At 58.3% G+C, this 12,500-nt stretch overlaps 1 protein-coding gene across 1 annotated transcript in view; it reads right to left on the bottom strand.

The window, feature by feature from the left end:
* Nucleotides 1-8,293: 8,293 nt before the first annotated feature.
* The window catches only part of LOC144954949 (uncharacterized), a 21,531-nt gene continuing 17,324 nt past the window's right edge, over nucleotides 8,294-12,500 (bottom strand). The window contains exons 9-10 of the mRNA XM_078885312.1: nucleotides 11,607-12,252; nucleotides 8,294-8,298 (exon numbers count right to left, since the gene is read on the bottom strand). Of these exons, the coding sequence (XP_078741438.1) occupies nucleotides 8,294-8,298; nucleotides 11,607-12,252 (651 nt within the window). The remainder of the gene's footprint in view (nucleotides 8,299-11,606; nucleotides 12,253-12,500) is intronic.

The raw sequence follows: 12,500 nt of genomic DNA, 5'->3' as shown, positions 1-12,500 counted from the left end.
TCACTCACCCACCCATTCACCCACTCACTCACTCACCCACTCACTCACTCACTCATCCACTCACTCACCCACTCACCCACTCACTAACTCACTCACCCACTCACTCACCCACCCACTCACCCACTCACTCATCCTCTCACCCACCCACCCACCCACTCACCCACTCACCCACTCATCCACTCACTCACCCACTCACCCACTCACCCACTCATCCACTCACCCTCTCATGGGGGTGGTGATGGGGGTGGTGGGGGTGGTGGTGGGAGAGGTGGGGGTGGTGGTGGTGGGGGTGGTGGGGGTGGTGGTGGGGGTGGTGGGGGTGGTGGTGGTGGGGGTGGTGGGGGTGGTGGTGGTGGTGGTGGAGGGGTGGTTGTGGTGGAGGTGGTGGGGGTGGTTGTGGAGGTGGTGGTGGTGTGAGTGGTGGTGGTGGTGGTTGTGGTGGTGGAGGTGGTGGTGGAGGATGTGGTGGTGGTGGATGTGGTGGTGGGGGTGGTGGTGGTGGTGGTAGTGGAGGTGGTGGTGGATGTGATGGTAGTGATGGTGGTGGTGGTGGATGTGGTAGTGGTGGTGATGGTGGTAGTGGTGGAGGTGGTGGATGTGGTGGTGGTGGAGGGGGGTGGTGGTGGATGTGGTGGTGGAGGTGGTGGTGGTAGTAGTGGTGGTGGAGGGGGTGGTGGAGGTGGTGGAGGTGGTGGTGGGGGTGGTTGTGGTGGAGGTGGTGGAGGTGGTTGTGGAGGTGGTGGTGGTGTGAGTGGTGGTGGTGGTTGTGGTGGTGGAGGTGGTGGTGGAGGTGGTGGTGGTGGTAGTGGCGGTAGTGGAGGTGGTGGTGGAGGGGGTGGTGGTGGTGGATGTGATGGTAGTGATGGTGGTGGTAGTGGTGGTGATGGTAGTGGTGGTGATGGTAGTAGTGGTGGAGGTGGTGGATGTGGTGGTGGTGGTGGAGGGGGTGGTGGTGGATGTGGTGGTGGTGGTAGTGGAGGTGGTAGTAGTGGTGGTGGAGGGGGTGGTGGTGGATGTGGTGGATGTGGGGGTGGTGGTGGTTAGTGTGGTGGGGGTGGTGGATGTGGTGGTGGAGGGGGTGGTGGTGGTGGTGGTGGAGGTGGTGGAGGAGGTGGTGGTGGTGGGGGTGGTGGTGGTGGTGGTGGTGGAGGTGGTGGAGGAGGTGGTGGTGGAGGGGGTGGTGGTGGTGGTGGTGGTGGAGGTGGTGGAGGAGGTGGTGGTGGTGGGGGTGGTGGTGGGGGTGGAGGTGGTGGTGGAGGGGGGTGATGAAGCTCGAGGCCAGTGACCTCTGCAGGGTCGCCGGCCCAGACAGAGATAACGTGGCCAGCTACAGACAAAGCTCCCCCAGGTAGCCTCTAGCAGGGCTGTAGGGGCAAGTGCTGCTAGTAGCGAGTTGCAGCACCGATGATACACAGACAAAGCTGCCCCAGGTAGCCTCTAGCAGGGGGTGGGTGACCAGCAACCACTACTCCAGGCTGCCTTTGTATCTCCCCCAGTGCCACACACAAACACCCACTGACACACTCATTCAATCACTCACACACTCATTCACTCACACACTCATTCACTCATACTCATTCAATCACACACTCATTCACTCATACTCATTCAATCACACATTCATTCACTCACACAATCATTCACTCACACACTCATTCACTCATACTCATTCAATCACACACTCATTCACTCACCCACCCACTCATTCACTCACACATTCACTCACCCACTCATTCAATCACTCACCCACTCACTCATTAAATCACTCACCCACCCATTCACCTACACACTCATTCACTCACCCACCCACTCACTCCCCCACCCACTCATTTAATCACTCACCGACTAACTTACTCACTCACTTACTCATTAAATCACTCACCCACCCACTCATTTACTCACCCACTCATTCACTCACTCACCCACCCACTTATCTACTCACTCACCCACTCACTCACCCAACCACTCACACAAACACTCACACATTCCCTCACCCACTCACCCACACACCCACCCACTCACACACACACCCACTCACACACACTCACACACTCACCCACTCACTCACCCACTCACCCACACACTCACCCACTCACTCACCCACTCACACACACACTCACTCACCCACTCACACACACACCCACCCACTCACACACACTCACACATTCCCTCACCCACTCACCCACACACTCACCCACTCACCCACACTCACCCACTCACCCACACTCACCCACTCACCCACACTCACACACACTCACACACACACCCACTCACACACTCACCCACTCACACACACACCCACCCACACTCACTCACCCACTCACACACACACCCACCCACTCACACACACTCACACATTCCCTCACCCACTCACCCACACACTCACCCACTCACCCACACTCACCCACTCACCCACACTCACCCACTCACCCACACTCACACACACTCACACACACACCCACTCACACACACACCCACCCACTCACACTCACCCACTCACACACACACCCACTCACACACACTCACCCACTCACACACACACCCACCCACTCACACTCACCCACTCACACACACACTCACACCCACTCACACACACTCACCCACTCACACACACACCCACCCACTCACACTCACCCACACACTCACCCACTCACCCACACTCACCCACACTCACACACACTCACACACACACCCACTCACACACACTCACCCACTCACACACACACCCACTCACACAGTCACACATTCCCTCACCCACTCACCCACACACTCACCCACTCACCCACACTCACCCACTCACCCACACTCACCCACTCACCCACACTCACACACACTCACACACACACCCACTCACACACACACCCACCCACTCACACTCACCCACTCACACACACACCCACTCACACACACTCACCCACTCACACACACACCCACCCACTCACACTCACCCACTCACACACACACTCACACACACACCCACTCACACACACTCACCCACTCACACACACACCCACCCACTCACACTCACCCACACACTCACCCACTCACCCACACTCACCCACACTCACACACACTCACACACACACCCACTCACACACACTCACCCACTCACACACACACCCACTCACACACACACAGTCACGTACGCTATAAACTATGAACAAAAAGTGAACTTTAAACCACGCGGCTCAAACCACACAGGGTCACTGACCCCAGACCCACGCTATGAGATCAGAGACACGGCACCATGAACCCCACCGGGACACAGCAGTAGGGGGCTGTGTGGTGTCACCTAGGGGCACCCCCAGTGGCAGCTGTCTCTGTGCATCAGCCTGCTGTCAGTAGCAGCAGTAGGGGCTGTGTGGTCTAGCCTAGGGGCACCCCCAGTGTCAGCTGTCTCTGTGCGTCAGCCTGCTGTCAGTAGCAGCAGTAGGGGCTGTGGTCTCGCCTAGGGGCACCCCCAGGGGCAGATGTCTCTGTGCGTCAATCTTGACACGCAGAGACATCTCAAGCGATTCGTTTATTGCTTCTGCAAATGAATTTCACGATCTGCGACGCGGCCTCCCGCTCACGAAACGCGGCGTGCGCATTCCACTTCATTGTCACCGTACGTAGTGCAAAGCGTGGTGGTGGTGGTGATGATGATGGTGGTGGTGGTGGTTGTGGTGATGATGGTGGTGGTTGTGGTGATGATGGTGGTGGTTGTGGTGATGATGATGGTGGTGGTTGTGGTGATGATGATGGTGGTGGTTGTGGTGATGATGATGGTGGTGGTTGTGGTGATGATGATGGTGGTGGTTGTGATGATGGTGGTTGTGGTGGTTGTGGTGATGATGGTGGTGGTTGTGGTGATGATGGTGGTGGTTGTGGTGATGATGATGGTGGTGGTTGTGGTGATGATGATGGTGGTGGTTGTGGTGATGATGATGGTGGTGGTTGTGATGGTGGTGGTGATGATGGTGGTCGTGATGATGGTTGTGGTGATGGTTGTGGTGGTGGTTGTGGTGATGATGATGGTGGTGGTTGTGGTGATGATGATGGTGGTGGTTGTGATGGTGGTTGTGATGATGGTGGTGTTGGTCGTGATGATGGTTGTGGTGATGATGGTGGTGGTTGTGATGATGGTGATGATGGTGGTTGTTGTGATGGTTGTTGTGGTGGTGATGTATAGTGTAGTGTATGGTAGTGTATAGTGTAGTGTGTAGTGTATAGTAGTGTATAGTGTAGTGTATAGTGTAGTGTATAGTGTAGTGTATAGTAGTGTATAGTGTTGTGTATGGTAGTGTATAGTGTAGTGTGTAGTGTATAGTGTATAGTAGTGTAGTGTATAGTGTAGTGTATAGTGTATAGTGTAGTACTGTAGTGTATAGTGTAGTGTGTAGTGTATAGTGTATAGTGTAGTGTATAGTAGTGTAGTGTATAGTAGTGTATAGTATAGTGTATAGTAGTGTAGTGTATAGTAGTGTATAGTGTAGTGTGTAGTGTAGTATATAGTAGTGTAGTGTATAGTAGTGTATAGTGTAGTATATAGTAGTGTAGTGTATAGTGTAGTGTGTAGTGTATAGTGTAGTGTATAGTGTAGTGTATAGTAGTGTATAGTGTAGTGTGTAGTGTAGTGTGTAGTGTATAGTGTAGTGTATAGTAGTGTAGTGTATAGTGTAGTGTATAGTGTAGTGTATAGTGTAGTGTATAGTAGTGTATAGTGTAGTGTGTAGTGTAGTGTGTAGTGTATAGTGTAGTGTATAGTAGTGTAGTGTATAGTGTAGTGTATAGTAGTGTATAGTGTAGTAGTGTATAGTGTAGTAGTGTATAGTGTAGTGTATAGTAGTGTATAGTGTAATGTGTAGTGTATAGTAGTGTAGTGTACAGTGTAGTGTACAGTGCAGTGTACAGTGCAGTGTACAGTGTGTGCAGTGTACACGACAACAAAGTCACAACGATCAGCAGTTTAAAGAAATTAGTTTTCAATATTTCAGAATGTACACCACGTTACTCACTCAGGGGCGAGTAAGTGAACACGGTAAGTGAACGTGGGTCTGGTAAGCGAACACAGGTAAGCGAATACGAGTGAGTGATCATGGTAAGTGAACGTGATTGGTAAGTGAACACGTGGTAAGTGAACATGGGTAGGGTAAGCGAACATTGTACGTGAACATGGGTAAGTGGACACGTGGTAAGTGAACACGTGGTAAGTGATCAGGGTAAGTGAACACGTGGTAAGTGAACAGGGTAAATGATCAGGGTAAATGAACAGGGTAAGTGGACACATGGTAAATGAACAGGGTAAATGAACAAGGTAAATGAACAGGGTAAGTGAACACGTGGTAAGTGAACACGTGGTAAGTGAACACGTGGTAAGTGAACACGTGGTAAGTGAACAGGGTAAGTGAACACGTGGTAAGTGAACACGTGGTAAGTGAACACGCGGTAAGTGAACACGTGGTAAGTGAACAGGGTAAGTAAGCACGTGGTAAGTGAACACGTGGTAAGTGAGCACGTGGTAAGTGAACACGTGGTGAGCACGTGGTAAGTGAACACGTGGTAAGTGAACACGTGGTAAGTGAGCACGTGGTAAGTGAACACGTGGTAAATGATCAGGGTAAATGAACAGGGTAAATGGACACATGGTAAATGAACAGGGTAAGTGAACACGTGGTAAGTGAACACGTGGTAAGTGAACAGGGTAAGTGAACACGTGGTAAGTGAACAGGGTAAGTGAACACGTGGTAAGTGAACACGTGGTAAGTGAACACGTGGTAAGTGAACACGTGGTAAGTGAACAGGGTAAGTGAACACGTGGTAAGTGAACACGTGGTAAGTGAACACGTGGTAAGTGAACACGCGGTAAGTGAACACGTGGTAAGTGAACAGGGTAAGTAAGCACGTGGTAAGTGAACACGTGGTAAGTGAGCACGTGGTAAGTGAACACGTGGTAAGTGAACACGCGGTAAGTGAACACGTGGTAAGTGAACAGGGTAAGTAAGCACGTGGTAAGTGAACACGTGGTAAGTGAGCACGTGGTAAGTGAACACGTGGTGAGCACGTGGTAAGTGAACACGTGGTAAGTGAACACGTGGTAAGTGAGCACGTGGTAAGTGAACACGTGGTAAATGATCAGGGTAAATGAACAGGGTAAATGGACACATGGTAAATGAACAGGGTAAGTGAACACGTGGTAAGTGAACACGTGGTAAGTGAACAGGGTAAGTGAACACGTGGTAAGTGAACAGGGTAAGTGAACACGTGGTAAGTGAACACGTGGTAAGTGAGCACGTGGTAAGTGAACACGTGGTAAGTGAACAGGGTAAGTGAACACGTGGTAAGTGAACAGGGTAAGTGAACACGTGGTAAGTGAACACGTGGTAAGTGAACACGTGGTAAGTGAACACGTGGTAAGTGAACAGGGTAAGTGAACACGTGGTAAGTGAACACGTGGTAAGTGAACACGTGGTAAGTGAACACGTGGTAAGTGAACACGTGGTAAGTGAACAGGGTAAGTGAACACGTAGGTGGGGTGGGTGGGGGTGGGGTGGGATGGGTGGGTAGGGTGGGTGGGTGGGGGGGGGTGGGGTGGGGAGGGTGGGGTGAGGTAAGGTGGGGTGGGGTGAGGGGGGTGGGGTGAGGTAGGATGGGTGGGGTGGGTGGGTGGGGTGGGATGGGTGGGGTGGGGTGGGGTGGGGTGGGTTGATGTGGGGTGAGGTGGGGTGAGGTGGGGTGAGGTGGGGTGAGGTGGGGTGAGGTGGGGTGAGGTAGGGTGGGGTGGGTGGGGTGAGGTAAGGTGGGGTGGGATGGGGTGGGGAGGGTGGGGTGAGGTAAGGTGGGGTGGGTGGGGTGGGGTGAGGGGGGTGGGGTGGGGTGAGGGGGGTGGGTGGGGTGGGGAGGATGGGGTGGGTGGGGTGGGGGTGAGGGGGGTGGGGTGAGGGGGGTGGGGTGGGGAGGGTGGGGGTGGGGTGGGGTGGGGAGGGTGGGGTGGGGAGGGTGGGGTGAGGTAAGGTGGGGTGGGTGGGGTGGGGTGGTGGGGTGGGATGGGGGTGGGGAGGGTGGGGTGAGGTAAGGTGGGGTGGGGTGAGGGGGGTGGGGTGGGGTGAGGGGGGTGGGGTGGGGTGGGGAGGGTGGGATGGGGTGGGTGGGGTGGGGTGAGGGGGGTGGGTGGGGTGGGGTGGGGTGGGGTGGGGAGGGTGGGGTGGTGGGGTGGGATGGGGTGGGGAGGGTGGGGTGAGGTAAGGTGGGGTGGGTGGGGTGGGGTGAGGGGGGTGGGGTGGGTGGGGTGGGGTGGGGTGGGTAGGGTGGGGCGGGTGGGTGGGGGGGGTGGGATGAGGGGGGTGGGGTCGGGTGGGGAGGATGGGGTGGGATGGGGTGGGTGGGGTGAGAGGGGTGGGGGTGAGGGGGGTGGGGTGGGATGGGGGTGGGGAGGGTGGGGTGAGGTAAGGTGGGGTGGGGTGGGGTGAGGGGGGTGGGGGTGGGTGAGGGGGGGTGGGGTGGGGGTGGGGAGGGTGGGATGGGGTGGGTGGGGTGGGGTGAGGGGGGTGGGGTGGGGAGGGTGGGGTGGGGTTGGGAGGGTGGGGTGGGGTGGGGAGGGTGGGGTGAGGTAAGGTGGGGTGGGGTGAGGGGGGTGGGGTGGGGTGGGTGGGGTGGGGTGAGGGGGGTGGGGTGGGGAGGGTGGGGTGAGGGGGGTGGGGTGGGGAGGGTGGGGTGGGGTGAGGGGGGTGGGGTGAGGGGGGTGGGGTGGGGGGTGAGGGGGGTGGGGTGGGGTGAGGGGGGTGGGGTGGGTGGGTGGGGTGGGGTGGGGTGAGGGGGGTGGGGTGGGGAGGGTGGGGGTGGGGTGAGGGGTGGGGGAGGGTGGGGAGGGTGGGGTGGGGGTGAGGGGGGTGGGGGTGGGGTGAGGGGGGTGGGGTGGGGTGGGTGGGGTGGGTGGGGTGGGGTGGGGTGAGGGGGGTGGGGGGGTGGGGAGGGTGGGGTGGGGTGAGGGGTGGGGAGGGTGGGGTGGGTGGGGTGGGATGGGGTGAGGGGGGTGGGATGGGGTGGGGTGGGGTGGGGTGGGTGGGGTGAGGTAGGTGGGGTGAGGGGGTGGGGAGGGTGGGGTGGGTGGGGGAGGGTGGGGTGATGGGGTGGGATGGGGTGGGGTGGGGTGGGTGGGGGTGAGGTAGGTGGGGTGGGGTGGGGAGGGTGGGGTGGGTGTTGTGGGGTGGGGTGGGGGGGGTGGGGGTGGGGTGGGGGGGGTGGGGAGGGTGGGGAGGGTGGGGTGGGGTGAGGGTGGGTGCCTCACGTGGTGATGAATGTGCACGGAATGAGTTCAGACTTGGTGGTAAGTGAACACGTTGGAACACGAGGCCCAAGCCTGTGGTTCATGCACCGCGTGAGCCTGAGTGTGGAAACTTTAGCCGCCAGACGAGTGATGATGGGTCAAAGGTGGGTGAGGCACTCCCGCCATCACCCTCACCATCACCGCCATCATCATCATCACCATCATCACCATCATCACCACCATCACCACCATCACCACCATCACCGCCATAATCATCAACACCATCATCACCATCATCACCACCATCACCATCATCACCACCATCACCACCATCACCGCCATAATCATCAACACCATCATCACCATCATCACCACCATCACCACCATCACCACCATCACCATCATCACCACCATCACTGCCATCACCACCATCACCACCACCATCACCGCCATAATCATCAACACCATCATCACCATCATCACCACCATCACCACCATCATCATCATCACCACCATCACCGCCATCACAGCCATCATCCTCACCCATTACCGCCATAATCATCAACACCATCATCACCACCATCACCACCATCACCACCATCACCACCATCATCACCATCATCATCATCACCACCATCACCGCTATCACAGCCATCATCCTCACCCATTACCGCCATAATCATCATCATCAACACCATCACCGCCATAATCACCCCCCATCACCATCACCACCATCACTGCCATCACCGCCCCCATCACCACCATGATCGTCATCATCATCATCATCATCACCACCATCATCATCATCACCACAGAGGTCGCAACCGGGTACCCGATACCCGTACCCTACCCGATACCCGGCTACGCGTACCCGGCCGGGTACGCGTAGACGTTTGCGACCCTGGTGCGGCCGGGTACGGGTAAGGAATCAAAACCCGTATGCGACCTCTGGTTGGTGGGTGAGTAAGTGGGTGAGTGCGTGGGTGAGTGGGTGAGTGAGTGGGTGAGTGAGTGGGTGAGTGAGTGGGTGAGTGAGTGAGTGGGTGAGTGAGTGGGTGAGTGGGTGGGTGAGTGAGTGGGTGAGTGAGCGAGTGGGTGGGTGGGTGAGTGAGTGGGTGAGTTGGTGGGTGGGTGAGTGGGTGTGTGAGTTGGTGAGTGAGTGGGTGAGTGAGTGGGTGGGTAAGTGAGTGAGTGGCTGGGTGAGTGGGTGGGTGGGTGAGTGAGTGGGTGAGTGGGTGGGTGGGTGGGTGAGTGGGTGGGTGAGTGAGTGAGTGGGTGGGTGGGTGGGTGGGTGGGTGAGTGGGTGGGTGAGTGGGTGGGTGAGTGAGTGGGTGGGTGGGTGGGTGGGTGAGTGAGTGAGTGAGTGGGTGGGTGAGTGAGTGGGTGGGTGAGTGAGTGAGTGGGTGGGTGGGTGGGTGAGTGGGTGGGTGAGTGAGTGAGTGGGTGGGTGGGTGGGTGGGTGAGTGGGTGGGTGAGTGAATGGGTGGGTGAGTGAGTGAGTGAGTGGGTGAGTGGGTGGGTGGGTGAGTGAGTGAGTGGGTGGGTGAGTGAGTGGGTGAGTGAGTGAGTGAGTGGGTGGGTGGGTGGGTGAGTGGGTGGGTGAGTGAGTGAGTGGGTGGGTGGGTGGGTGGGTGAGTGAGTGGGTGGGTGAGTGAGTGAGTGGGTGGGTGGGTGGGTGAGTGAGTGAGTGAGTGGGTGGGTGAGTGAGTGAGTGGGTGGGTGAGTGAGTGAGTGAGTGGGTGGGTGGGTGGGTGAGTGGGTGGGTGAGTGAGTGAGTGGGTGGGGTGGGTGGGTGAGTGGGTGGGTGAGTGAATGGGTGGGTGAGTGAGTGAGTGAGTGGGTGAGTGGGTGGGTGGGTGAGTGAATGAGTGGGTGGGTGAGTGAGTGGGTGGGTGAGTGAGTGAGTGAGTGGGTGGGTGGGTGGGTGGGTGGGTGAGTGGGTGGGTGAGTGAGTGAGTGGGTGGGTGGGTGGGTGGGTGGGTGAGTGGGTGGGTGAGTGAGTGAGTGGGTGGGTGGGTGGGTGGGTGGGTGAGTGGGTGAGTGAGTGAGTGGGTGGGTGGGTGAGTGGGTGGGTGAGTGAGTGAGTGGGTGAGTGGGTGGGTGAGTTGGTGGGTAGGTGGGTGGGTGGGTGAGTGAGTGGGTGGGTGAGTGAGTGAGTGAGTGGGTGGGTGGGTGGGTGAGTGGGTGGGTGAGTGAGTGAGTGGGTGGGTGGGTGGGTGGGTGAGTGGGTGGGTGAGTGAGTGGGTGGGTGGGTGGGTGGGTGGGTGAGTGGGTGAGTGAGTGAGTGAGTGGGTGAGTGGGTGAGTGGGTGGGTGAGTGAGTGAGTGGGTGGGTGGGTGGGTGGGTGGGTGGGTGAGTGGGTGGGTGAGTGAGTGAGTGGGTGAGTGGGTGGGTGAGTTGGTGGGTAGGTGGGTGGGTGGGTGAGTGAGTGGGTGAGTGGGTGAGTGGGTGGGTGAGTGAGTGAGTGGGTGGGTGGGTGGGTGGGTGAGTGGGTGGGTGAGTGAGTGAGTGGGTGAGTGGGTGGGTGAGTTGGTGGGTAGGTGGGTGGGTGGGTGAGTGAGTGGGTGGGTGAGTGAGTGGGTGGGTGGGTGAGTGGCTGGGTGAGTTGGTGGGTGAGTGGGTGGGTGAGTGAGTGGGAGAGTTTGCGACCCTGGTGCGGCCGGGTACGGGTAAGGAATCAAAACCCATTTGCGACCTCTGCATCACCACCACCACCACTACCATCACCCCCATCACCACCATCACCCCCATCACCATCACCACCATCACCACCATCACCATCACCACCATCATCACCACCATCACCATCACCCCCATCACCACCATCACCCCCATCACCATCACCACCATCATCACCACCATCACCATCACCCCCATCACTCCCATCACCACCATCACCACCATCACCCCCATCACCACCATCACCACCATCACCCCCATCACCCCCATCACCACCATCACCATCACCACCATCATCACCACCATCACCATCACCCCCATCACTCCCATCACCACCATCACCATCACCACCATCATCACCACCATCACCATCACCCCCATCACTCATCGCCAGTCAGCACCTCTGCCGAAGCCGAGCGTCCAAACAGCGGCCGCTGGAGTGACGTCATAGCCCCTCCCCCCCCCTCTCCCCCCGGCCCCTCCCCCCCCGTCCCCCTCCCCCCCCCTCTCCCCCCGGCCCCTCCCCCCCCGCCACCCACCGAGCCCCCGCCTTGCCGTCCCAGAATGCCGAGCGGCGGGTAGGGGCACGTGGACGGCTGCGGAGAGGGGGCAGCCCTACCACCCACACCACCACCACAACTACCACCACCACCACCACAACTACCACCACCTCCACCACCACCTCCACCACCACCACCACCACCTCCACCACCACCACCACCACCTCCACCGCCACCACCACCACGACCACCACCACCACCATCATCATCATCGCCATCATCGCTACCACCACCACCACCACCGCCACCACCACCACCGCCACCACCACCACCACCACCACCTCCACCGCCACCACCACCACCACCACCATCATCATCATCGCCATCATCGCTACCACCACCACCACCACCATCTTCGCCGCACGCCATCCTCAGCCGCCTCCAACGTCCCGTCAGCGCGTCCACCTCCCGGCGTAGCGCCACGGCGGCTCGCACCGCATCGGCACGGCCACCCGGCACAGCCGGCACCACCGGCACCGTCGTCGTGGTGGTGGTGGTGGTGGCGCACGGCGGTGGTGGCGGACGGAGGTAGCGCTGAGGCCACAGACGCGGACCGAGAGCCGGCGACGAGCGACAGAGGGAAGAGGCTGCCTCTAGCAGCGTTGGTGGGGGGCGGTGAGGGTGAGGGGGGTGGTGAGGGGGGTGGTGAGGGGGGTGGTGAGGGGGTTGGTGAGGGGGGTGGTGAGGGGGGTGGTGAGGGGGTGGGAACGTGGTGGTGGTGGCGGTGGTGGTGATGATGGTGGGTTTGGTGGGGGTGGTGGTGGGTGACTGTGAGTAGGAAGGGAGGGGGGGGAGAGAGGGTTAGAATGTGTCTGTGTGTGTCTGTGTGTGTGTTTGTGTCTGTGTGCGTGTGTGCGTGTGTCTGTGTTTGTGTCTGTGTGTGTGTATCTGTGTGTGTGTCTGTGTGTGTGTCTGTGTGTCTGTGTGTGTGTCTGTGTGTGTGTCGCAATGTGTGTGTCTGTGTGTGTCTGTGTGTGTGTGTCTGTGTGTGTGTCTGTGTGTGTGTCTGTGTGTGT

This window comes from Lampetra fluviatilis, unplaced genomic scaffold (genome assembly GCF_964198595.1).
Source record: "Lampetra fluviatilis unplaced genomic scaffold, kcLamFluv1.1 SCAFFOLD_819, whole genome shotgun sequence".
In the NCBI taxonomy this organism is placed as follows: domain Eukaryota; kingdom Metazoa; phylum Chordata; class Hyperoartia; order Petromyzontiformes; family Petromyzontidae; genus Lampetra; species Lampetra fluviatilis.
Note: the sequence above shows the minus strand (reverse complement) of the source record. Positions and strands in the feature narration are given on the sequence as shown.